Below are 26398 nucleotides of genomic sequence, written 5' to 3' on the forward strand. Positions count from 1 at the left end.
GTTTCTCTGCAGAAAAAAATGAAATAGTCTTTAAATTTGAACTATTACTGTCCTTCCTTCCATTGTGGAAGGAGGAGTTCCTGCCAGTGCTGGATACTGTAAATTTTTTTTAATGGCAGCTTGGGTCTGCAAAGAAAGGAAAGGGTCTGATCTGTAATTCATTCACTTAGAATCATAGAATCAGTAAGGTTGGAAAAGACCTCTGAGTTTACTGAGGCAAGCTATTAATTCAGCACTATCATGTTTGCCACTAAACCATGTTGCCAGGTGCCAAAACCACATGCTTTTTGAACACTTCCAGGGATGGGGATTCCACCACTTCCCTGGACAGCTTGTTCCAATGCAGGGCCACTCTCCCAGTGAAGAAATTTTTCCTTAAATCACAACTTGAGGCCATTTCTTCTTGTCCTGTCACTTGCAACTTCGTAGGAGACCAACCCCCACCTCTCTACTACCTTCTTTCGCTTAGTTGTGTCTGGACACAGAGACAAAAATGCAGGATTGGTGATAGACATAGTAGAAGTTCATAGTCCTTCTCCAGTCCTAGATGAAAAACCCTGCTTTGGAGAGGCAGCTTTCAGCAAGGGAAGTGGCTTGTTACCTGTGAGGAAGCAAAGCCAAGAAACATTTGATGGGACAAAGAGAGGAAAGATTTAAGATTCTTCCATCGGGACTCCTGATGACTTGCTAACTTTTAACAAATATTTATGTTATATTGAACCAGATAAACCTACTCAAACATTGTATTGAGATTTCTGTGCAACATGTTGGGTCTTTGTAGTTTGAGTGCTATTTCCCAAGCTGTTGGTGTTAATATATAGCTTTCTACTTTATTAAAATGGATAGTGTTTCAAAACTCGCATGCTGAATGTGTCATGGAAATCATCATATAATCTATTTTAAAATGGATTTTATAACATCATTTAATAACTAATAAATGTAACATTTTATTGTTGAAGATGTCACTGGTTCATGGGGACCTGGCTGGTTCTGACAGTTATCTGTATTCCCAGATATTTCTTTTTTTCCTCTTACAGACCTTAAACAACACACATTCAAGGAGTATCAAGGGCAGCCATGTGACTTACTCTGAGTTTGAACTTTCCTATTTTCTGGAAGCAGCTCTACAGAGTGCCTACGTGACTCAGTTAAAGAAAGGGTAGGTGGATGCAGATATTAATAAAATGAGATAATGTTGCATGTTTTGTCTCAGATGAGGACTGATTTTTTTTCTTGTGTTCTGTTACGACTTTTGGCTGGTGACTCACCTCATGTCTCTTCAGTGTCCTTCCCTTTCTCCTGTTTGCTTCTCTGTCTTTCTTAAGAGTCTTAAGCATAATTTTTCCAGACCTACAAGTAGGGTGGGGTAGAACAAAATTCTTGTCTTGACTCAGCTTTGCTCCCTGTGGAGACAAGGGGAATGGAATTTATATTGCTGTGTGCCCTTAAAATTTTCAGCCAAAGTGTCTGGCTTAGAATTCAGTGAAGTCTTACAGGTAGTTTCTTTCATTTATTTATCTGTTTATTTGTCTAAGGTCTTAAATATCCTAATCAATGCCCTAGATCTGTGTGTTTTTACTATGGAGAATGTATGCAGGAACAATGCTGCTCCAGGGTATTTATTATGCCTCTGAAGTACAGCTCCCAGTGAATTTCAGAAGGGCAGGAAGAGCTAGTGTCTAGAAGCCTACAGTGAATTTCACGAGCCTACAGTGAAAAACCTTCTCAAGATCAGCAGAACAGACCCTGTGAATGCCCACTTCCAAAGGCCACTGGTGAGGACATGGTGTTCTCTAAACCAGGCCATGTCTTCAAAACATAGTTAACTCTGGTTATCCAGTGGAGAGATTTTGTCATCTAGGAGTGTGTCTCTTCAGCATGTGTAAACAATACCTGTAGGAATCTATCCTGCCTTAGTCCTCTTTTTGCACCATATCCCATTTATTATCAAGGAGTCAGGTACTGGGTTTCCCACTACAAACTGTCTTCACAAATATTTAATTTTGTTTTTTTTGCCTTCACCCCCAGTGAAAGATACTTTCTCTTATTTTTTTCACTTCTTTTCCTGCTGAGTAGAATGAGGAAGAAAGCAAAAAAAAAAAAGAAAATTGAAAAAAAGAAAACTAGGAAAAAAATGCCAGCAAAAATCAGTTTAAATCCTTCTGTAGAAAACTGAGACCATTTTTAAATTCTGTTGGAGGAGGAGGGTTGCTTCTTGCTTAGGGCTTTTTTGCTACCTTTTTGTCCCCCAAGGATGACTTTAAATGTGACTGGATAGCCACTGTTGTCCATGCATGTAGAGCAAAACCGTACCTGTAAGCATATCCATGAGATGTGCCTTCAGGCAGGCCTTGTTTTAACCTGGGGGCTTACAAAAACACAAAGCTCAGATGTTGTAAAACGCCCCCTTTAGTCAGACAAGCGCAAGTTTATGCATAAAGCAAAGTATGAACTTGTAAAACATATTCTCAGTATCTGCTTGGTATGTGGTTTTCCCAGGTGAGCTGGGCTTGGCCAGCTGTGGCACAGTATGTGCTTTCCTAACCTTCTGCCCTTCTAATGGCAAACAAAAAGCTCAGGTCTTGCCAGTAAGCTCATAAACTATGTAGTAAAATAAAATCTCATTTAGAACATATGGCACTGATGTCCTCCAGCCACCTTTTGAATATCAAACTCATGTTCATTTTATTCAGCAACATTGTAAATTCAGTCTTCATCAGTGATGAGTTAATTACATCTAGTGTGATATTTTGGCTATTACTGTGGACCCTGTGTGCTCCCTCCCATATTATTTTAATGATAGCCTTAAAAACAAAAGCCAAATCCTGAACAAAAACAAACCACAAAAAACACTGCAGGAAAACAAATTGAAGCAAAATGCATGTGTGAATTAAGCTGTGCTTTGATTTTAAGCTGAATTGCTGCAATAGCAGCAGAATACTCTCTGTAGCTGTCTTTTGATGGAAGAGCAGTGGAGCTCCTGCAGCTGGGATGGGAGTGGAATCCCACGGGCTCCTTACCTCCTGCAGTGCAAGTGAGAAACATTAGCCAGGGTTGGAAGGTCTGCTGGGATAAAAGGAGCCTGGTGGGATGTGGCAACTTGTCCGCCCCCGCAGCTGATAATAATGTGTGTGTGGTTTCTGCCACGAGAGGGCATAAGCAGCATTGGGATATATTAAGGAAAGGGGAGGGATATGGGAAGCAGCCTTTTAGGATGCATCGTGAATATAATAGATTACTCCACCTGATACTGAACAGCTCAAAGAAATGCTTTTGTTCCCCTTATTGCTTCCAGCGTGTTCAGGTAGGAAATAAGCCTTGGATGGTACTGCTCAAGCTGTCAGGGTGTAGGTTCTGTCAGGTGGGATGTCCTTCCCCAGTGCTACACGTGTATAAAAGGAAGAGTGAGTGCTTTATTCTTGTCTCAACAGGCAGAAGAGCTGAGGGATACGAGTGCTATTAAGCTTTTGTTCCTGCTGGCAGGATCAGATGTGCTCTTCTTGGACTGTGGTCAGGGATGCCCTTTTTTCTTGCAGTATGCAGTGGAAAGAAGACACCAATATAAAAGAAAGGTCCAGTCTCCCTTTCAGGTGTTGAACTGCCAGCTGTAAGGGCCAGCAAGTCTTACAGCTATAGAAGTCACAGATGCTTTTAATGAGATGCCATGGAAAAGCATTGTGTCACTGAAGACACATTTCCTGCAGTTTACCATGCTGCAACCCAGGAAAGCTTTTTTTTGGTCCTCCAGTGAGGAATGTTGATGCTGTGGATGCAGAACATAGGAAAGCAGATGCTGTCATACTGTAAAAGACAGCCAGTTGTCTTCACGTTATCATCTGCACTAGGTTTTGGTTTGTTTGGTTGGTTTGTTATTTTTTTCTAATGCAGACGTATGAATATTAGACTCATTTCTTACTGCCTCTTCTTTTTGTGTCTGTGCATGAACAGCTGTTTAAGGACAGGGTATGGTTTGCTAGAAACCTGGGTGAGGTGCAGAGATGCAAAAGGAAGTGGGCAGAGGCAGTGGTGCTGCTGTTTCTGTGCTTTGGGTACTGCTTTACTCTGGAGAGATGATGCTGCAAACTGCCATGTAATTATCTTAAGGTAGTCTGTTCTGTCGGCAACTGATTGTTTTAGCAGTAAATGAGTGGGGACGAGAACATGGTCTGCTGGTGACCATGTTGTTGGGGGACTGTCTTTACAGACCTCTGTGTCCACAGTTTACTCCTTTGTTGTCAATATTTTTCCCAGCAATTTGCATAGAAAATAGTGTACTTCTTTATTTTTTTGTGTCTTAAAGTTTTATGTCATGTTAACCAAACTATATGACAACTCTGATATGACTGCTTTGATTCATGGACTGGTAATTAATCTATATTAACAAGGTACATGCACAAAACATATTTTTACGCCAAACTGGACTGACTGGACTCTCAAGTTGCTCTTTGTCACAGTTTGTGCCCATGATTGTCTATGTTCATTTTTATTAGATTAGCTGTAACTGAATCCTGAACTGCTGTTCATCATGTTTTTTTCAAATGGTGCTCTGACCACTACTGTGGCTAAAACTAAAACCAGGGCAATTTAATGATCATGTCCTTTTCCCTTCCTGTTTTTCCTCATTTCTTTTTCTGGCCTCCTCACATTATAATAGGGGCCTGTGGACTCTTCCAACTAATTTTATTTCCATGATCTAATGTTCACTTCTGATGCCATGGCTTGAGGCAGCATTACCTGGGATTTCCAGGTAGTCCTCTATTCAAGTCCTGCAGAGGCTCAAGATTGTTTAGTTTTTAATCTAAGTAAGATCAAGTGTTTTCACCATGGATTGCCAGAGGCTTTATGTCTGCATCCTCATCCAGTCATCTACGTAGCTTGTATTTCTGTTCCAAATACATACTTTTCTTTTTGTTAACTTCTTAAGGTTCTAATTAAAAAAAAGTCCCTTCAAGTTCACATTTATTATGTAAAGGGCATATATTAATGGAACAGTGAGTTCCTTGTTGTTATGAGCAGAGCAATTCATATGCTCAAAATGAAATGTGCTCGGATGGTTTCCTGGCTTGGAACAGTAGGGTGGAAAGACAAACTCCTGTGTTTGCAGAATGCTGGCAGGTGTGCTCTGTCTCCTGTCACAGCTCAGTAATGTTTGATAAAGTTCAAATACAAAAGCTGCTAAACCAAATCCTCAGCCCTGTAGAACTGGTATTGTTGAGAGTTCAGGGGGTGGAGTGGGTGCTCTTTGGTAGATCCTTACCACACGGGCACAGCTGTCTGTCTGAAAGGTGGTGAGTGCTGGGTGCTCCTCCTGTGCTGCCCATTTTGCACTCCTGCTGTCTGTTAAAGGTGTTCCTAAGCATTTGTCATGTGCTGCATGGTTCCAGCCCTGACTACTGACAGATGGACAGCAATTTGCCATTTATTATTTCATTCACTTCAATGTGTCTGTTCCTTGTTTTTCTTCTCCCCTTCCCTCCACCCCAGAGCAAGGTGTTTCTGCCAGGAGGCTTAACTTGTTTTATGGCCTAGTATAAAACGTTGAACTGTAATGGTGCTTTAGTTTTCTAGGAACAAATCTGTCTCCTGTTATCACATTCTGTAGGTTTTTCTTCTCATAAGTATGTGCCAAATGTGAAATTAATTGGCTTTGCAAGTGGTCACTACTCTTCTTTCTGATATTGGTTAATGCAATTCATTGGCACTTTATTAAGATAAATATCATTATGCTAAGAAGAAACCTAAAAAAATGCATTTTTGAAACTGATGTAGAACTGTTACACTCTGTAACTCTTCTGTCCAGCCTCCTAGAGAATCTATGGAAGAACAGAAAATGCTGGTAGTTTTCAGTAATCAAGAAAGGCAGCTGAATTTTGTTTTGATGGGGGAATTTATTATTTTTTTTTCTATCTGATAGTAAATACCACGTAAACAGTTCTGTTGGATATGGTCACTCTTTGTGCATAAGGTCCCGAACTGCATATTTGTAAGTGTATTCTATTCTAGACCCACTAAAAAGCATGTGGTGTCTTGGCCCTGTCATTGGAGTGCTTCCTGAAGTATTTAAGTCCAACTTAAAAAAACTTTCTTGGGCTTTTTTTCCTCTTGATAAACTCAAAGCACATTTTTTTACTTGAGAGAAAATGGAAGGAAAAAAGACAGCATCAGACTTTTCTCTACAAGTCTTCAGGTTTTTTTGCTCTTATCTTGCTTTCTTGCTTGCCTGTACATTGCCCATTATTAGATAGTCTGTGGATTACCTCAGAATTTAAAACTGAGATGGGTATTGCTTGGAAGCAAGGCCATATGCATTTGCATTCTGTGACGTGGTGACTACAAGCTTTAGGGTGGCATTTTATGTAGCCAACATTCATGGTAAACACATTTTTTTCCCTGCGCCCCCAAAATAATTACCTTTTGTTTTATTGTCATCAAATGCTTGCTATTGATTCTGGAGTGCAAGAAGGTTTGCAGTGCATGAAAGCAGGCACAAGTGCAGTCTCTACTGCTTACCTTCAAAATTTAATCAGTTTGACAGAAAAAGTTTTTATGGCTTTGTTTGTAAATGAAATTTAGCTTTTGTCTGCACAGAAAATTCTCTTGGGTAAGCTGAAGTGACGGTTAATGTACCAGTACAACTGCTTATTTTGTTGCCTTGTACAGCATTGCTTCTTTTCTGATAGCTTGTATTTCTTTGGTTAGCTTTGACCCTGCAGTAAATGTGTGTTGAACCATTTTGCAGTTACTGTGGTGGTGAGGCCATGTCCTTAGCCTTGAACAGCTGATAGGCTGACAGTGTGTTAACTGATATGTCCAGTGTTTAATCTTTCCTCTCTGCATCTCTCTGAGTGCACAGACACGATTAAGATAGCATTTGGCAACTAGTCAGCTATAATTGCTCATGGTGTATGCAGAATAATATGATTTTTTAAAAAATATTTTTCTTTTAGTCTAACCCTCTTATTGCAGGTTAAGCTATGATTGCAGACAGTTACTGCAACTTAGCTGCCTAATAATAAACTGTTTAAACCACTTTAATTTCATCATGTGCCTGGACCATCAGACACAAGGCGTTTAAGCACCACCTAAAAGAAATCGTCATATGAAAGGATCACGTAAGCTCAATGTAATTCAAACAAGTACAATCTGTGTGTATGAAGAGGAGATGTGGATGCTTTTAAGGAGCAGCATCTGCTTTATAAATATGAGCTATCAAAGGCTTCCAAATGTCCCCTCTGTTCATCAAATGTGAATGTGATCTTTGCTTAGGAAGCCATCTGGAGTAGGCAATGCTGCAGTCGCTGCCTTGCTCTGTGCCATTGTCCTGTCTGTGCCTCATAGTGACTTGTCTCGCTGCTGCACACTCAGTGTTAGTGATTGTTTCATGGGTTGTTGGAACTTCAGGTGTGTTCCCGAGCTTTGGCACATCATAAAAATACTCTGTCTCCAGTGTGCTGATTTTGAGTGGTTTTCATTTTTTTTTTCCTGTCTTCCTCACAGAAATATTGTTAAAGGAATGAGGAGTCTGCGAGAAATACTACGGACTGTAGAAACAAAATCTACTCAGACCTTCAAAATGGTAAGGGAATGGGAGATGGGGGGGTGGGGCAGTGTGGTATGCAGGAATTCTCTTGATTGACCAGTGCTGTAGCACAGAAATGTGTTTGTCCTCACTTGATTGATTGTTGGCCTTTTTTCTTTTTTTCTTTGTTTTTTTTTCTTTTTTTAAGTTTTGGAAGTGATATGTCAAGTGATCCTCTTAATTCAAAGATCTGCCCAATTGAAACCTTCAGGCTTTCAGACCTGGGCATGTAGGTTACTTTTGCTGGGTTTGTGTTCTGTTTTTTGTTTGTTTGACCATTTTGCTTTCTTGATTACTGTGCATTTTCTAGCCCTCTTAGAAACATGTTATTAGTTTGACAGTGCTGTCCTCAGATGACGCTGTCTTGTTTTCTTTCTCAGTTTTGGTGTGCATGCACACCTTTCTGCATTTGCACATAGAAGCATTAAATACTTCTGTGTCTTATAACAAGCAGTGCTTTTTTAGACTGACATCTTTCAGTGTTCCTTCTATAAAACCCTCTTCAATACAGTACAAAGTGATTTTAATAGTTTTAAATTTTTCTTTTTGGTGTTGTTATTCTGCATCTTTGCATCCTTTTATCCTGAATATCTCAGGTGAAGAAATATTCATGTGCCTGTTTATAGACCTTTAACTGGTTATTCCCTGTCCTCCTTGGAGAGATCTTGTCCTGCAGTTACTCAAGAGGTGACAAGGTCAACAGCTTGCAGAATAACAGTCTGGGAATGAAAGCTTTGCAGCCCTAAAAGCATTGATACTCTTACAGTTAAACTTGCATTTGATTCTGCTTTGTGTTTTGTGTCATTCTAGAGAAGTTGGGAGGGGAGGTGAGCATGGGTTTGCGTAGTGATTTTTAAGAATACAGATGCATGTGGAAGCTTGTGCGGCAAATTAGAAGAAATCACTTAATTGTCCACTCAGATGGTTGCATCCTTTTCCAAACTGAGATCAGGGTTCAGTGGTATTTTTGTGCTTGCCTGTTTTATCATTTTGCTGAAATGAATCTAACCATCTGCTACTCCTAGGCTGTGACAGAACGTGGCTCAATTGCTCCTGTCCCTGTGCAGCTGGGGACAGCTGTACAGCACTCCTGGGGGATTTATCCCTTAGGGAACCTCTCAAGGTGTTCATTCAATACATTTTCCTGGGATTTAGAAGTTGCATTTTCATTTTCTTATTTATTTTTAAAGAGCCGTCAAGAAGGCAAAGGGAGAAATGTGCCTAATTAAACAAGTTTTTCAAGCATGAAAGTAAAACACATGATTTTTTTTTTCCACTAATTTGTGGGATCACAGTGTTCTTCAAGCATAATGATGCTTTTTTTAGCCAAAGGCAGTAATAACATAAATCAGAGTCTTGGCTTGTTCTGGTTTGTTTGGTCTTATTCAAAACAAGAGTGAAGCTAATTTACACAGCTACTGTACTGTATATTAAAATTAAAGGCACTAGAAGTATTTGTTGCTTGCCTTCTGAATGGCTTACCACAAACTGTACTCCTACTTCTTTGTGAACCAGTAGAGATCTTTGTGTTGCTGGCAAATTATTTTCCCTCCCCTCTAAGACTGTTGGAAAAAAATATAGGAGAGTTGACTCCTCAGGGTAAAACTGACTAAATAATTACACACTGAGATGATAAAATGATACTGGCTAATGTTGCAGGGCCCTAGGCCATTTTGCTCATAGTTTCTTGCTATAAAAAGCATAGAAAAGCTTAGTTAGAAACAGACAGCTTTCTGTAACTTGTCAGTAGCAGGGCATCGAAGGTCTTGGGGTTTCCATGGAGTTATACAGGATGACATTTCTTTGAGACACCATCATATATACTCAGATCATCGCCATCTATGAAGCCTCCCTTTATGATGTTTAAGCGGCGGTGCACACTGCTGTGGTTGCATTTCAGGCTAATTCAGTGAATTCATGTGTGGTGAGGTGAATGAAAATCAAGAGCCTTGCATCAAAACAAGTTATTTTTCTGAAATTTATAATAGGAACTTTAACCTCAGTGTGGTTTATTTGATCCCATAGATGTTGAGATATGACATCTATAACATACATGTCCTGGTATTGAAAAGAAAATTACTCTTGGTGGGCTCATAACACATCTCAAAGTGTAAATTTCATATAAAATACATATCCAGTAGTCAGAGAAGTTGCAAAATTCTATTTGCAAGCATCAGGACAGAAGGGCTGAAGTTTCAACCTGCCCTCTGTTTTGTGCAGTATTTACTTTGCAGCAGAGAGTGGTGTGCTGCTTAGAATTCACAGAAGACACCACCCATTTTGATGTCTATGACACTTGTTCGAAGCCTCATCTATTTACAGTGCAAGAAGTTAGAGATTTGATGGGTATCACACAGAGGTAAATGCCAGAGATGGTTTTGCTAAGTGAAGTTAACTTGCCGCCTTTTGAGCCCAGCTTGCCAGCTGTGACTGTGAAGTGGAAAGCAGCTATTTAAGGATCTTTGGCTCCTTCATGGTAAAAAAGTACATGTGATATTGCTGTTTCACTATAAAGTTCCTAAGCATCTTCTCTCCTTCCTTCTTTACTGCAGCAGGAATAGAGAAGCAGCACCAAGATGAAACTAAAAGAGTCTACAAGGGAGAGTGATGTTAACAGATAAAAGATTGATCTTTTAAACCTAACAGAAAAGTCACCTGTGGTCCTGAGACTTGCATACAAAATTCGGAGGCTGAGAACACAAAGTAGTGTCATCATGCTCCTGTATAGTAACTATTGTGAGATTGTCTCATCAGTCCATGTGGCAATCAGTTGTCCTTGTTCACCAAAGCATCCCTTGCTGTCAGGCCTTTTTGGTAACTTTTATCCTAGAGCATTGCAACAAGACCGTGTAAATGCAGAAGTTTGGTCTTTTCTCAGAAGGGAAGAAACTGACCCTTTTGTAGACCTTAGCAGCTGATTTTGCTACTCCAGCTTTCTGAAAAGTGTTACTGTCATGCTGGTACATCTCCTTCCCGAGGTGGAACATGGTGAGGGATGAATCTTTTGTGTTAGAGAAGGCTTCACTGATGCATGCCTTTTTCTGTACTGATCTCTAGACTGCAGCCAAACAGCTAGCCCAAGTACTTCTCCATTCCCTCAGTGAAGACTGTTACTGGAGCCCTTTATCTGATCCTCTTCCTGAATTCATGAACAAGGAATATCAGTCTTATGTTAGCAATCTTCTTTGTCGGAGGCCTGAGCTGTACTCAGAAGAGAAGTAAGTGTTCATTTTTATTTCAGTTTTCTGGAAGGAGTGTATTTGAACACTCTTCGGTACTGCTAATTATGTCACTGATTCATGTGCCTTCTTATTTTTCAACTTTGCAGTAAAAAGTCTGCTGGAAAAATGAAACATTAAACGTCGACTGATTTTTTATTTTTTTTTTATTTCCCACCCCCCCCCAAAGAAGAAAGTCCAACCAAAGTGTTGTCTTTGCTATGAAATTGAAATACTCTATTTATGGTCCAGTATAGCTAATCTAAGATATATTGCAGAGCTTTTAATTGTGTGAACCTGCGAAGAAAGTATTGCCTAGCAAATTAATTATGCATGAGATGTTTCAAGTTACTGCTTCTCTTGTGAAATGAGAAAGAGGCTAACAGGATAACTCTTGACCTTGCTCAGAAATATGTATTCTGTCTTTCAGTGTGTACTGCCCTCAAGACAACGTAGAAGAGGCTCTTCTCCTGCTCTTAATCAGTGAATCCATGGTAAGCCAAAAATGAGCCTGTGGTATTAATAGTGCAAGGGGATATCTAGCATTTCCATGTCTCCTGGTTGGTTTTGTTTACAGAATCTTCCCTAGATAAACAGAAGCAAGGGTTCAGATGCAGAGTGGAAAATGCTGTCTATTCTTTTGTTAGTGACACCACTTTTATTAAGTGGAATGTCTGTGAAGAATTTTGGGAATTATCAAGAAGAGAAATTGACTACGTTCACCATAGCTGTGTGCAGGTTCTGACGTCTAGATATATTGTCAGTAGATGTGTGTGGATTTATGGATCAAGAATGAGAGGAAGAGAGCCTTGCCTAAAGCCAGGAGTGATGGAGGTACCTGCTGTTTGGAATTGCAGGATGCAGTACTCTACTTTCATTCCTTATTCTGCAGTCCTTGGCTTTTTCAGTCTGGAGTGATCTTTGACAATTTCTAATGCGGTGAAACAGGAAATCTTGTGACATGCAGAAACATTCATAATAAGCTACAGTGAAATAATTAGATTTCTTCTATTTATAACATGGCTTTAAAAAATCAATTTAAGAGGCAAGCATAAAATTGTAGGAAAAATAACTGCATGGTAACCTTTGATAATTTTCATGTTCTGAGAAGATGCATATATACAGAAAATGTGTAAGAAATGTCTTCTGAAAATGTGTAAGTAATGTGTATTTTGCTTTAAATACAGGGTGGTCCCTTGTACCTCGAAATGAGATTCAAAACCTTGGTACATGGACAACTTTCTTAGGAACTTTTTAATAACTTTCAGACAAATTGAAAAGAGATACTTTGGTGGAAATTTTGGTTTTTGCTTCCTTCAGTTTTTCTTGTCTGGTTCTTCTCGCTCAAGTTCTTTCCCACAGACATCTTCAGAACAGGGCAATTTAATATTGTCTGCTTTTAAAATTCAGGTAAAAATGGAAGAGGTGAAACCACTCCAAAATATTAAATTGACTTTAAAATCATGTACATCTGAGTGTTGCTATGTGCTTTTCAGTGCTTCTAGATTAAACCTGTGTAGCACATCTGCTTTGTGTTTTCAAGAGCTTTTCTTCAGTCAGAGGGGCTTTCATAATTAGAAGTGGAGACTGCAGGAGTGAGGGCCTGTAGGGTATCATGTGCACTTCTGTTAAAATCGGAATGACTCCTGTCAGTGGGGCTTGTCGGGGCTGATCCAAGCAGGAGGAGGATGAAGATCTGGAGCAGTGACAGAACTGGCTGCTCCAGCCTTTCTGGGACTGGACTTGCAGTTAGAGAGGCCGTGTGGAACCTCAAACTCCAGAGTCTTGTTATGCTGAAGAGGTGAAAGTTATGCCTGTCTAATAGTGTGTAAGATGTGAACTAACTGGTCCTGTAGCTAAGTTACAGATGAAGTAGTGTGAAAATGCTATTGGTAGAAATGGGACTGCTGTGCTGAATTCCGGGTTAAATAAGTAAGCTTGGTGTATGCTTAAATGCTGCCTCTGATATATAGGAATTTCCTGGAGGAAGATGCAAGGCACTTTGATCTGCTACATATAAAACAAACAAAAGAAGATCATGTAGCAGAGCACTCTAGGACTCGTGTGGCTGTATTTTGATTTTGGGGAAATGGAATATCTGAGCCTTCATCTTGCGTCAGCCTTGCCATGAGTTTGTTCTAACTAAAACTCAGGACAAGTGTATAGAAATGCACTTAGGAACAACATGAATGTTTTTCCTAAGTGAAGGAACAGAGGGAGCAATCTAATTCTTACATATATTTGTAATCCATAAATACTTTCCTGTATATTTTTATTATGGTACTTAGAAGGGGAATTTTGTTTAACTTATGACATGTTTTCCATAACAGCATTGCTGTAGGCTAGTTAGTTTTCTCTTGTACAAGTTTGTTTTTTGTTTGAAGTTTTGGGTTTTGGTTTTGTGTATTTTTTTTTCTATAAATAAACACCTTACAGAAGCTCATGGAATGAGTTAACAGGAAGCAGATTTCCAATTGAGGTCTCTCCCTAATGATACAATATTAACAACTGATTAAAGCATACTTTCCTTCCTGGAGAGAATATCAATGGCAAGTGATATGTTTCAGTAGGCCAATAAACAACATAGTTGTTGTTCCTGGATTTTGGCTGGATTAGGTGTTCTTCCAGTATTTACAATTGTGAACCCCTTAAAATGAAACAGAAGTATGCAATTACATTGATTTCTCTGACACTTCTGTCTGTCAGAGCAAAACTGACCAGAAAGGTACTTCTCTCTGATTTTTAAAGAGACAAAGAGCAGTCAGGCCATTGTAACTCTCTTGCAAGGTTATGAAGCCAAAGAGCTTCTTCACATGCCTGTTCCTGACTCCTACCACTCCAAAATTACCTTGAAGGGGGACAGAATTAAGGCAAGGAGGGACAGAAAAAATTTGCAGCCTGTGAAGGGGACAGAGCAAAGATGTACTGGAGAGGAGCATAAATCATCAGAGAACCTCAAGGTAAATATGTGCTGAGAAGGAGGCATGGTACTTTCTCAGTAAGTGTACCCCTGGAACACCTTTGATGCTGAAATTCACTCTGTTTTTATGGTTGACTTGCCTTCCTAAGGTGAAGCTGACATCTACTAGGATCTCTGTGACTCCCAGGAAGATGTTAATGGGAAGTAGAGCTGTTCCTGTAAAGGGGAAAGCAAGAAATTGCCTTGAAGTTCTTGAGAGCCAGAGCCCGTTTCTTACCAAACTTTCTCTGGCTCTTAATGATGGAGGGTTCTGGCTTGTGATTACTTATCCCTTTCCCTTGCATTGCAAGGGAGCCAGTTTGCATATTCTGGTGGGATGAAATGAGAATATATTTGAAAGGGGCAATTAATGGTTCCTTCAGTATTTCACTCTGCCTTTGAGCCTTAGTATGTAAAAGATTTTCAAATGGCCAAATAATGTGAAATCCTCTTTCATGGCTCTGAAGATGCTTCTGTGGATATATTAACACTTACAGTGAAAGCTTGTAGCCTGCTTTGCCCTGGCATTCTCACAAATTGCCTCCTGTGTTCTTTATGTGCTGTTAAAAATGGGAGTCTATTTTCATAAGCTGAGGTATCTCAGTAAACAATGAAAAGAATCCTGGTTGTTGAGCTTGGCAAATGTTCCTTGTCTGTGCCAGCTGTTACTTAGTCACAGCCTTTGGCTGGAGATTTCTCATGAAGGAATCTAGTGAAACAAATCAGGCAGCCTGAAGCTTGCCACAGTCAAGGCTGTCTTTATGGGTATTTGTGGTCTCCTGGCTACTCTTATCATTCCTTCTGTATAGCCTAAGTTATTGTATGGATAGGCTGTGTTTCTGAGAGGAGGAAAATGCGTTCCTTCAGACCAAGAAGGCCAGCTGGTGACAGCCTTTACAAGCCCAGGCTATGGCAGAATGTTGTTTTCTTATCACATGTTGGAGAAACATGGACTTGCCTATTTTTAAACCACTAGTCCTTTCTCTTGCTGCATTTAACCCATCTAAACCAGTGACACTGTTTGTGAGGAGAACTGAGGACATACTGTGACTTGGTGCAGTGTGATTTTTCTGCTTCACCTACTGATGGGAACAGGACCGGTTCTGCCATCAGGGACTTTGGTGCTTTGAGCTGCAGGGTGTAGACAGAGGAGGTTTGGCATGACTAACCCTTAGATGCAGTTTTGTTTATTTTAATAGCTGTTCTCAAGAGTATTCAGAGTTGACTGCACTGCCCTTAAAGTTAGCCAGAAGCTTCTCAGAGCCAGGAATGGAACATTTAGTATTAGTTTTTGTGTTTACTTTTGAGGTTAAAAAAAAAGAAAAAGTTCTTTGTTTGCATTTAGAAACCTTCCCTTCTTGAATCTGAGGTCCAACATACAGTCTGAAAAGCCTTTATTCGGGGTTGGCAATGGCTCTTAAAACTGGAGGTTTTGGCTGATGTGGTCCTCTAAACATACCAGGTAACATGGTTTATTTTTTTTGGCTCTGTATTCACTTATACTGGAAATGGAGCTCCTTGTATCCAAAACTAATAATTCTGTGCCTGTGTAACAAAGATTAGAAATGTCATCCCCATCTTATCTCTGATTTGAATCCCTAAAGGCGATTTGACCTTGGAGGGCCTGAGAGCATGGAACAGATGGTGAGGGGGAAGGAAGATACTGGGACTTGTCCTGTTCTTTTTACTGGTGAGAACAAACTCGTAGCTGTGAGCATGCCTTTAACAGAATAAAGTTAAACCCATGTATTTTTAAACACTGAAATAAATAAAACCTGTTAGCTCTTCAGTTCCTAGTTTTATAAAATAATGCTGCCCAGCAAATGGGTTGATGAAGAATTGTTGCTTTTGTAGATTGGTTTTTTCTGTTCTCCTTTTTTTTTTTTTTTTTTAATGGCACCAAGCCCAGTGATGATACAACAGCTGGATGACCATCATGACTATTTTACTGAAGGCCATTGGACTATGGCAGCTGAAAGAGACAACTGGGGACAGGGTTGCCTGATCTGTTGGCTCCTGCCAAATCACAGTTGTGCACTTACAGTAGCAAATCTGGCTGTCTCTGTTTGGTTTGCAAGGTAAAGCTATGTGTTCAGGACCTGCAAAGATGGACTGCAGGATGTTTCTAGTGGGAAATACACTACCTCTGCTAATTACCTCTTGAATAAATGGTTCTAATGCGAGTTGCTGGAGAACAGGGTGTGAGAGTGTTTTTTCTTCTGCTTTGCAGTACTAAGTCTTGTTTCAAAACTTGCAAGGAGAATGTAAATTCTTAGAAGATAGCTTTCTAAATCCAGATAACTGTTAGCAAATGGATGACTTTGTTACCCAGGATAATATCCATAAACAGACTTGCTTCCTTTCTGCTTCTCTGTCTTCCATTTTTGTAGGGTTGTTTGGCTGTTTTGGATGGGGGTGTATGTCTGTCTTGCTTTCAGTGATGTTTCCAAAATTAGTTCTGCTGCAGTACAAGGTGTTAGAATGCACCTGAAACGTGTAAGATATATCTATGTTGTCATATTTAATAGGCAATTATAATGGTCTGTTTTGATGAATTGACATCTGAATTGGGTACTAGTAACTTGTGGTCTGTGGCTTACCAGAATGAGGTGCATGCCATGTAGTTCACAAGGGGATCAGTTTTCATTTGCTGTGCTTCTGGTCTGAAGTAGAATGAGTTGTAGTATCTCTCTGAGAGGAGTTTTGTAAGTTCCTGGGGTATGGTTTGTCCTCCCTGTTTTACCCACATGCCATTTTCACAGCAGCTGTGCAGTCAACCCTGAATATTTTCTTGGCATATGTTCGTGAGGGAAACCTTCAGGTGCTATGGAGAGATGATCAATAACTTAGGCAAAAAGTCTGTAGCCTCTTGCATTTAATTTTAATTGTTATTGTGAGGAATTCATTTATTTTGTTGGCAGTACAGGCAAAACAGCCAGAAGGGAGACCCAAAGGATATGGGCTAAATATTTCCCAGCTCTTAGCAGAAAAGGCATCAATTGCATGATTTCAAAGGCCTGTTGTCAATCTTACACACACAACATTTGTTTTTCTCTCTTAATGGTAGTATTGAATCACACCAATTACATTATTACAGTACACTGTGTAAAACATGCTGCTGTTCTGTATAGATGGGTTGCAGTGGATCTGGCAATTATGTCTATTATGAAAAGACACAAGTTGAACATTCGAATGCCCATGAATTAGGGGGCAGGCAGCAGGCACTCATTAAAGATTTTAATTGCTTTCTTTTTCTTCTTTGGAAAAAAGCAGGGGAAGCCATGTTTCAAAGTGAGCAATTAAGGGATACTTCATAGCTAATTGCTGTAAGAAGGGGCTGCTACATGGAATATACTCTATTGTAATTCATATGATTCCTTGACGTTTTATTAAGAAGCACATCTTTGTACTGTGGTAAAATTTAATTTTCCGCAGCGTAACTGTGTGCGTAATAACTGCTGAAGTAATGGCTGTTTGGATTTGCTGTGGCTCTTTTCCTTTCTTCCTGAAATAAACAAGCCATAAATAAGCATCATTGATGTACAGCAAATCCTCTGTGGATAGGGGCCTTATCAAGTTTGCAGGTAAATGTACTGTGTGTGGATAGGAAGGACCAAGCTGTGTGTAGCTCAGCATTGTGGGTGCTCGGGAAGGCAGAGCTGTTCCCTGCTGGCAGAGCAGGGATAGGGGCATAGGGTCTGAAAGTCCCCATTGCTGTGTTTGGAGCCAGACTGAAAAGCCCTGCTGACCCCAGGTTCTGTGTCCTGTCAGGTTTGGAGACACCACAATGACTGAGTGCTGAGTTAGCTCAGGGCTACCAGCCTGGGCTGGAGCCTCTCGGGCATGTGTGGCCTCCAGATGGGCTGTGTCCCTGGGCTGTGGGAAGGGGGGACTGAAGATGCTCAATGTCCTAGGTCTGGGCTGACTACAAAATATGTCCAGTCTCCCCAGATAGGATTGATGTCATGTCTGAGCCACCTACATGCACAGCTAATTGTGCCTAATGTATCCCAAAATATGCAAATGGTGATGAATCTCTGAGTTGCTTGATTACCTTGGAATACTTCAAAAAAGGGGGCATTGACTGTATATTTTTGCCTTTATAATGCAAGTTATGCTAATTCCCAGTGGTGAAACTTACGTTGGTAGCACTGGTAGTACCTTCTCCATCCCACAAAACAGCCTTGAACAGAGCTTCTTGTGGTTTGACTTACTATCTCTCTCCATCCTGCTTGTGTGCTGTGAGGCATGTCTGTGTGACAATGGGAACAGCTTAAAGGGAGTAGTCATGATGGAGGTGTTGAAAATGTATTTGTAGCTGTGTTTTACTGCTGCTAATAGTGGAGGGGGAGGAAATAATGCAGTAGGACAAATTGAAATTGTTGCTTGGGTTATGGATAAACTGCTTGAGACCAGTGTTGTACAAATAATCTTTTTTCCAGTTGTGTTCAGGAAAATTAGTGGTCTGAAACAACAGAAACACAGGTATTGAAAAAATGTTTGTGTTAATAGCTTAGAATTTTTGCATACTCAAATGCAAAATGAAGTGTCTCTGTACATTTCACGAGGTAAAATTCCCCATCCCACAGAATGGGTGAATTCTTTATCGCAGTAAGTCTGCAACTGTTTTCCCCTTGTACTTGCTGGTGACTGTCAGGATTTCTCACTGACAAATTAATATTTACGAAAACATAAACAAAGGCAAAGAAAAAAAAGGTTGACGATGATCTGAGGGACAGCAGCCTGCCTTCTGTGAGAGGCAGACCACAGAGGCACGCCAGTTTCCTGAGTGGGCTTCAGGAAATAGTGCTTCACATTCCCTTCTCTGACCTGTGTATGTACACTGCAGTAGTACCTTGAGCCTTACTTAGGATGGTGGTTTACCTTATTGTATTAGACACAATCCATATTCTTGCTGCTTTTCAGTCAGTTTTTCATGAGGTTTGCACCTTTTGGTTTTGGGGTTTGTGAGGCTTTTATGTCTCTACTATAATGTGAGCACTTGATTCATTTTTTAGAGCAGCTGGAATTAGCAATTGAGAATAGTTTCAGTATTGAAAAAATTGTTGAGAGAAGCAACAATGAATTTGCTAGTGGCAACTCTTATGCATGGAAGCATAGAGAGTGATAGATTGCAAAGACCTTCTATGGCTTTGAGATTTGAAAGCTTGAACAAAATCAGCAGGTTTATGACCTTCCTGGAAAGAATATTCGTCATGCCTATGCATATGTTGCATTTAACTGCTGTCTTCTTGGGTAAAGTATGATATACAGAATATGTTCAGTATGACTGCAGTTTTAGAATGTGGCATCCTTTTGCAGGATTTGGTGTGTCCTTCATTCTAGTACCAGTATCTGTGGCAAAACATGACAGACGGTCATGAGTTTTGATTAATTTTCTATCTGCTAATGCATCCACTTAAAAATCATAGCTTGGTACTTGATGGACACTCAAAAAAGCATCAAGCTATAGCTGTCTGTGATGGGAGGTTGTTGATGAGATTACAGAGCATGGGGGTGCTATCTCAGTAGCTGTTTGCTGCAAACAATTGTCATAACAATGTAACTGGTGCAGAGAAAACTCTTAATGCTATTATGTATTTACCTGTGAGGATTCACTTGGCAATAAGGATCATACAGTATATGGGCTTATTTTTCCTTTTTTATGGGTTTATTTAACTCCTTTTTTCCTTTTAAAGTAGCAGTCTTATGTAAAATCCAAACAGAGCTTAAATGTGTTTATTTTATTTATTCTTTTTTATTTCTTCTAATAAAGGTAGACAAGCTATGCCTCTGTACTCTGGTTGAAGAATTTTTAAAGTTGGTTTCATTCTGTCATGCATTCTGTTGTTCTGAACTATTTTTTTAATCACGAATTGTGTCTTTTGCAGTAGCATGAAAAAGAAAAATGCCTTTGTGGCTGCAGGAGTTGGTGTAAGTTTATTTGTGCAAACACTGGACTGGCTCTGATCTGTCAGCTTGCCTTTAACTGCAGTCACCATTTAGCTCTTGGTCGAGATTGTGTTAGTTGTCAGTAATTGTGTTTGCAGTCTCGGCTGGAGGCTGTGATGAAGAGTGCTTTGAACTGGGGCATTGCACAGATAAAATCATGATGAAACAGCTGCAGCTTAATCACAATGAAATACGCGTGGGCTTTAAGGGCTGCATATTCTGGCAATTTTTATTACACTTAATTCCCATGTTTAACCTTTTTACAGAAAAAGAAATCTCCCCACAATTAGAAAGAAATAGATGTAAGATTATAGTTGTATTGTAAAATAAATCTCATAACCTTCCTGTTTCAAGGAGGGAACATTTTGTTTGCCTTTGCTCAAGGTGAAATTGCTGGCAATTTTCTTAATTTTTCTGATCTTTTAGATGTCTAGACCTGAGTGTCTGATGTTGCACCCCTTTCAGCTGAGGAGCCCAGGGCAGTGTGTCTATGCTGTCAGGTGGTGCTCAGGCTCAGTGTCATCCAACACTGCCTCTCCCAGAGGCTGGGCAGTCTGGGTGACTCTGTTTGGAAATCAGAGGGACTTTTCCATTTACTCTGGAATTGTCATCTTCCTCTTTGTGCTCAGAAAAGTGCAAAGAGCTGGGATTTTGAGGTAAATCTTGAGTCTGTGGCATGTGGTATTTTGGGACATCCTTGGAAATTGCTGAACTGATCGTTTTCTCTGAAAGTAATGTTTCTTCCTGATCTAGGCCCAGCAATGTACTGATAGATCAGCAAAATTAAAACATATTTTATATATTCTTTTTTTTTTTTAATTGGTATTGCATTGCCCAAACCTTTATTTGCTTAAAGTTGATGACGGGCAAATCTCATTACCTTAGGCAACCTTCTCAAATTAAAAAATAAAAGGTGAGTAGCAAAAAAGAACAACAAAAAGGGATGCTATTGTGAAGAAATCTAGCATAGACACAGAAGATAAATGACCAGCTTTGGAAGCATTTACCACAGTTGCAGGCAATTGAAGTAATAAGGAAGGTGCTTTAAAGATGGCCTTGAATTTCTAATTATTGAGACAATAAGGAAGATGGTTTAAGGATGGCCTTGAATTTCCAATTATTGAGGAAATGGGATCTGGTAGGTCTGTTTCATAATGTTCTAATTCAGTGACACAAATCCAGATGAGATATGTGTAGCAGTTCTTTCCTGTAGATACAGCTATCTTCTTCAGTTTGCTTCGTGTGGGTAGAAAGCACCTTTGTGGAAACACCTTCCTTACATTGGGACAAACTTAAAAAAAGAAAAAAAACCATGAGATGATTTTGAACAAAATGCAATGAGTGCTGGGTGTAGCTTCCTATGGAGGAGTCGGTTCTGTTTTGCTCTCTTGGTTTCTGAAGCCTCACTTGTGTGTGCACAGGCGAACCGGGACGCAGTGATCAGCCGAGCCCCGGAGCAGCAGGATGACCGAGCCGTCAGCCTCCGGGATGCCTCTGCAGTCTACGACCTCCTCAGCATCACACTGGGCAGAAGAGGGCAGTATGTGATGCTGTCTGAGGTACCTCTCTCGGCCTCTGCCCCTCCAAACACGCTGGCTTGTCGGGGAAGGTGAAAATGGAGTGTGCTAGTTAGCAGTTAGCAGAAACAGCTACAGAGCTATGGCTGCGAGGGCCAGAAATGCACACAGAACTGTTTGAGACATTAACGTAATTTATATGTGGGCACTTGAACAAAGTGGCTGCCTTTTGAAGTGATGATGAACACTAGCAAGTCCCATTAGCTGAGAAGTGTAAATGGTGTAATTAAAAAAAAGCAAACATCACCTGGGTCTCCAGGGCATCAACAAATCATTTCCTGACCCAAGCAGCAGCCTTGATGAAAGGTGTAAGGAGGAGAATAAAGTCTGATATTCCTTTCATCATTTCTTTCTCAGTGCTTGGAGAGAGCCATGAAGTTTGCATTTGATGAATTTCACCTCTGGTACCAGCTTGCCCTGTCCATGGTAGCTTGTGGAAAGGTAAGGTTCAAACCAAAGGGCTCAGAAAGGGCACATTTTCCTCTGGAAGAGTGCATCTGGATTACTTGTTTGAATGTGTAGAGTCATGTGTGTTGTGGGAGTAGGTGCTATCAGGCAGCTCTATGAAAGGACAGTATTCTCTTTTTAGTTTCTGATTGCACTTTGTGATGAGGGGTGTGTGTTGGTATTGAGTACTGTTCTTTCTGTGTAGTGGTTTTTACTCATTACCAAGGAGAAAAATGGATTTTGTGCATAGCTGTGGGTTGAAAAGCATTATACAGCTGTCCATTGTCTGTAGGTTCATCATAAATGGGCTTAGTATAAGAAAGAACTGATGTCTAAAACTGCTATCAGTTCACTCTGTGTCTCTGTGCAGTTGACTTAAGCTGTGGTTTCTCCATCTGTTAAAGGAAATGTAATTTTTTTTTGTTGTTGTTGTTGAGAACTTGCAAGGTTAATGTTTTTAAAGTGCTTGGTGTAAAATATGCTCTAGAAAAAGAAACAATGTGAATGCTGGCATGGTCATGTATTTGCATAAGTGGTTTTTTAAAATTAGTGTGGTATTTATGAAAGTCATCAGTAAACCACTGAGATGGCTGAAATGTGGTTGTGAAAATTAGGCAAAGGTAACAGGTGCTTTTATTTATTAGTCTTAAAAGAGCAGACTTCTGTAGGAAATATAGATGGTACAAAATTTAGCCAGTTCATTCTGGAGTTCCCATGTACATGTTTGGGAGGTAGGAGTAAGTTGATGCTGTGCAGTAGTAGATCACTTAATATTGTCCTATACTCTGTGCCCATAGAGTGTACAGGAATCCATGTAGACCTGAGTGGAGTCCACCAACTGGCACTCGTTTGCCAAATTCCAGCTACTACTGGCCTTTTATGGCTATAAGCTGAGCCAGAAACAGTGGCCTTGGTGTGGAAATAAGAGATGAATCTATGCTTCTGCAAAGAAATTGTCTTGTGAGGTTTAAGTGGCTGCAAAGCTTGGAAGATGTCTGAAGGAATTCCTTCACTTCTGTGAGCATAGGCAAAGCCTTATCTTGGAAGACTATCTGTTGTTAAGCATTCTACTTCCAAAAAAAAATATAGGACAATGAGAGAAAGTCTAATAAAGAGCATCAGATGTGACTAAGGGTATAGTAAGCAGTACTATGGAAAGACTGAACTTATTTTTTTCACCTTAAAGGAGGGAAACAAAGTCTGAGAGAAACAAGTCTTCAAGAGCTCTTAAAAGGAGGAGTTAATCTTGTCTGTGGTGGTTAGGACAAGATATGATGGCATCTGATTGCAACAACACCAGTTCATGTTTCTTATTAAGAGGAAAAAAAAAAAAGGATAGTGGAACACTAGAAAGAGTGCCCTGTGAAGATTGTGTGGAGCCTAAATCACTAGGGATCTGTGGAACACCCTAGGCAAATCTGTAGTGACCCCTCTGTGAGGCACCAGGGGTGTCTTCTGTGGGACCTTGCAAACTCTGACTCTGTTTTGGGACTCCATCTTTGTCTCCTTTTAAATATAACAGATCTGACTGATTTATGAGATAGCAAAGCTTAGACAGTGCATATTAGATCAGCAGGGAGCTGAACAGAGATCTTGAGTCAGAAAGGGCCTCACAGATTTCTACAGAAGTTCAGTGCAAGCATTTCAAAACCTTGGAAACAATTGTTAGACTCAATCATGTATAAGGAAACCTGAAGCTACTGCTGGAATACATAAACAATGAGCTTGGTGCCATGGTGTTAATGTTGTGGTATTGCACTGACCTAGGTCAAATGGCAGCTTACATGTCATGTCCAGCTCACCTTGGAATTCAGCTGGAGTTAGCACAGTCCTGCCCTCTGCATCTTTGCAAATCCTTCAGGTACCTGATCCCTTGATACTGAGGACAATGATACACAGACCATGATAGAAAGGCACAGAATCTTACCATGAACATGGGGTTTGCCTGGGAGCTTTATTGGCTTTACAAGTTGTATAGCCTGATTCTCAACAGCAGACAATGCTGTAGCTCTAGTAGTGTGCTGGAGAGCAAATGAAGATTTTTAACTGCTGATGTTTGAGAGTGAGTATATGCAGAGAATAATTGTGCTTCAGTCTTAGGTTAGCATGGAGAAGTGAGGCCTGACCTTTAGCTTCAAACAACTTGTATGGCAATTCCATTCTTGTCCATTCTGTGTTTGCATACTTCTTCACCTTCCCTACATGTTACAGAATATTTGGTATTTAGATATTTATATTGCTCCTTTTTATTTTTTTAATCTCTGTAGCTGTCCTATCTTTTCAGATTTTCAAGTACATCATGTCTTGTTGCCTGTACTTTAAATATTTACAAGGTAAAATGTCCTGATCTTGCCTATTGATGTAACAGCGCTAAATGTTCTGAGCCCTATATGGGTCAGAGGGAATTCCCTTACCCAACAATCCCATCTGTGCAGTATTTCACTTCTAATCCCAAAGTATTCCCTGAGGATTCCTGTCATATACTCTGCAATGCGTCATCTTGCTGATGGGAGATGTGGCATACATTTTTATATTGCTTTGCAGCTTGATAGTAGGACAGAGTTCATTTAAAAGCAAGTGCTCCAGTCTAGCAGAAAGAGCTGATGAGAAAACAATGTGGTCAGTCTAGACTGCAGAATGCAGAGTACACTTGAGCTTTTATAGGTGAAGATCTATTTTCACCTGTCTCAGTCACAGCCAATTCATGATCTCATTTCTTGGTAATGAAACCTCACATCCTGCAGCATTACTTGTTCTGCAGTACAGCAAATTGCACTCATAAATCCTGGGCACGACAGGAACAGTTTTATCAACCTGTAAATGCTGCAAACTTTGATTTCTCTTTTTTTTTTAAACATGTTCTTATGATTTTATGGCACTTCTAAGAAGGTCAGAGTTGAAAATCCTATCTTGCTCTCTATTCTAAACTGAATTTGACTAGAGGTATGTTTAATTTGTATATCCAGATTAAGTCAATCAAGTAAAATTTCAATATAGTTTCTTCTCCTGCCAGCCAAAAAATTGCCAAATGGTGATTGTCATTTTTCACAAGTGATCAGTCTGCATGTCAAGCCAGCCACCTTGGCTCATTACCACACGTAGGCTTGAGTTTACACATTATTCTGAAAAGCATGTGTCTTAACAAAAATAGGCACATCACTTCAGTGAGTTCCTACGGGTCTTGGGGCTTCCTAAAACAGTGAATGAAAAAACTCAGGGAAGCATAACCTTCCTGTCTGTCTTTTATCCACTTAAGTGGTGGAAATAATGGAGTGACAGCAATTTCACTTTCCTGTGTTTCTCAGCAACTTGCATAATGAGAAAGATGGTGTGGTCTGGTTGCTTTTTAACCCGTTATTAGGAGTGCCTTTTGTATTGAGCTGTTTATTCACTGAACAAGAGAGGCATGTATAGCTAAATGACAAAATTTCACTATTACATTTGAAATACTTTTGTTGGCAAATTTAGATGGGAAGGGAAAGGAAATGCTGGGAAAACCTAGACAATGGCAAAGACGTGGTGGGAGATGTCCTATGTCACCAAGTGCAGTTCTGAATAGGCCAAAGAGGTTTAAATCTTTCTGATGCAGCAGCCCTGTTCCTGTGGTGCTGAATGCTGAATTCTTCACAGATGCTTTAAGTTGCTCCTGCTGGTAATAACCTTGGCCATGTGGTACTATCAGCTAGAGGCCGAGTGGGCATCGCAGCTCCCTGCCTCTGCTGCCGTGCGTGGACAGGCTGGAGTCTGAGTGGCGAGTGGTGTGATAGCTGGATGCCATCTGGCAGAGTCCTCAGGCAATGAGATGAGCCACTGTCCTGCTGCCAGAGTAAAACCAGAGCAGACAGTTGCATCTGCTCGTCTCAAAGTTTTGAAAAAGTGACCAGTATTGAGTGACATAGGGAAAGGAAGGACCAAACTCTCTTTTACAGAGTGGAAAAGACTTGGTAGTCTTTGCAGCAGCAAAGAGAGAGAGCTGCTTGGGGTAGATTTGTTCTCTGCTGCTGCTTTCCAGCTAAACTGTTTTCCCTGAAGGTCATGGAGGTTACCAGCACACAGCTCTCCTGCAGACTGGGGTAGCTCTACCGACATTTCTGAAGTCAGAATTATCATAGTGTCTAGATGATGTATTACAAGCACAAGGGATGTGTAATAGGGTCCTTGTGCACTTGCAAGCATTTCCTTGGCCTTGGACCAGTTGGATCAGTTACACGTTCCCTTTTCAGATTTCTGTCCCCTTCCACACCTACTATCCACACACAGGACCAAGCCTGGATGTCCCAAAGTGTCACTGGAGCTCCCTGGGAGTAGAGACTAAGAAGTGCATTTTAATTAGGCTCTTGCTTAAATTTACGGTACATAAGAAGTCTTCTAGATCTGCATTGTGAGTGTTAAAATACATGACTTGGACAACATGAAGCAACATTGGTGCCTGTCTTCTGCCTACCACACAAGGAGACAAGATTTGTGTTTAGTGACACTGATTTGCCATTTTCCTGAGGGTAGTGAGAGAGGGAATTTTCAAGGATGGCTGTGAAAGTGTTCTGTGAACACTGGGTCTGCATAATCTAAAAGTGCTGGGTGCCCTAATTGAGCTATTCAACTCTCATGAATCTTAAAGTACAGTGGATGTTTACTGTTAGTGTATGCAGTGCATGGAAACATTTTC

At 40.3% G+C, this 26398-nt stretch overlaps 1 protein-coding gene across 10 annotated transcripts in view; it reads left to right on the forward strand.

Moving 5' to 3' along the window:
- The window catches only part of TTC7A (tetratricopeptide repeat domain 7A), a 210488-nt gene that overhangs the window by 66110 nt on the left and 117980 nt on the right, over positions 1–26398 (forward strand). For 9 of the 10 annotated variants that reach the window (XM_088162812.1, XM_088162811.1, XM_088162813.1 and 6 more), the window contains 6 exons: positions 1038–1159; positions 7498–7576; positions 10637–10797; positions 11228–11291; positions 21130–21267; positions 21643–21726. In XM_088162812.1, coding sequence (XP_088018938.1) covers positions 1038–1159; positions 7498–7576; positions 10637–10797; positions 11228–11291; positions 21130–21267; positions 21643–21726 — 648 coding nt within the window. Of the gene's footprint in view, positions 1–1037; positions 1160–3235; positions 3305–7497; positions 7577–10636; positions 10798–11227; positions 11292–21129; positions 21268–21642; positions 21727–26398 lie in introns of those variants that run through there. The other variant, XM_088162817.1, reaches the window with a different exon arrangement.

The sequence above is a fragment of the Sturnus vulgaris genome, chromosome 3, assembly GCF_052056855.1.
Source record: "Sturnus vulgaris isolate bStuVul1 chromosome 3, bStuVul1.hap1, whole genome shotgun sequence".
Classification (NCBI taxonomy): Eukaryota; Metazoa; Chordata; class Aves; order Passeriformes; family Sturnidae; genus Sturnus; species Sturnus vulgaris.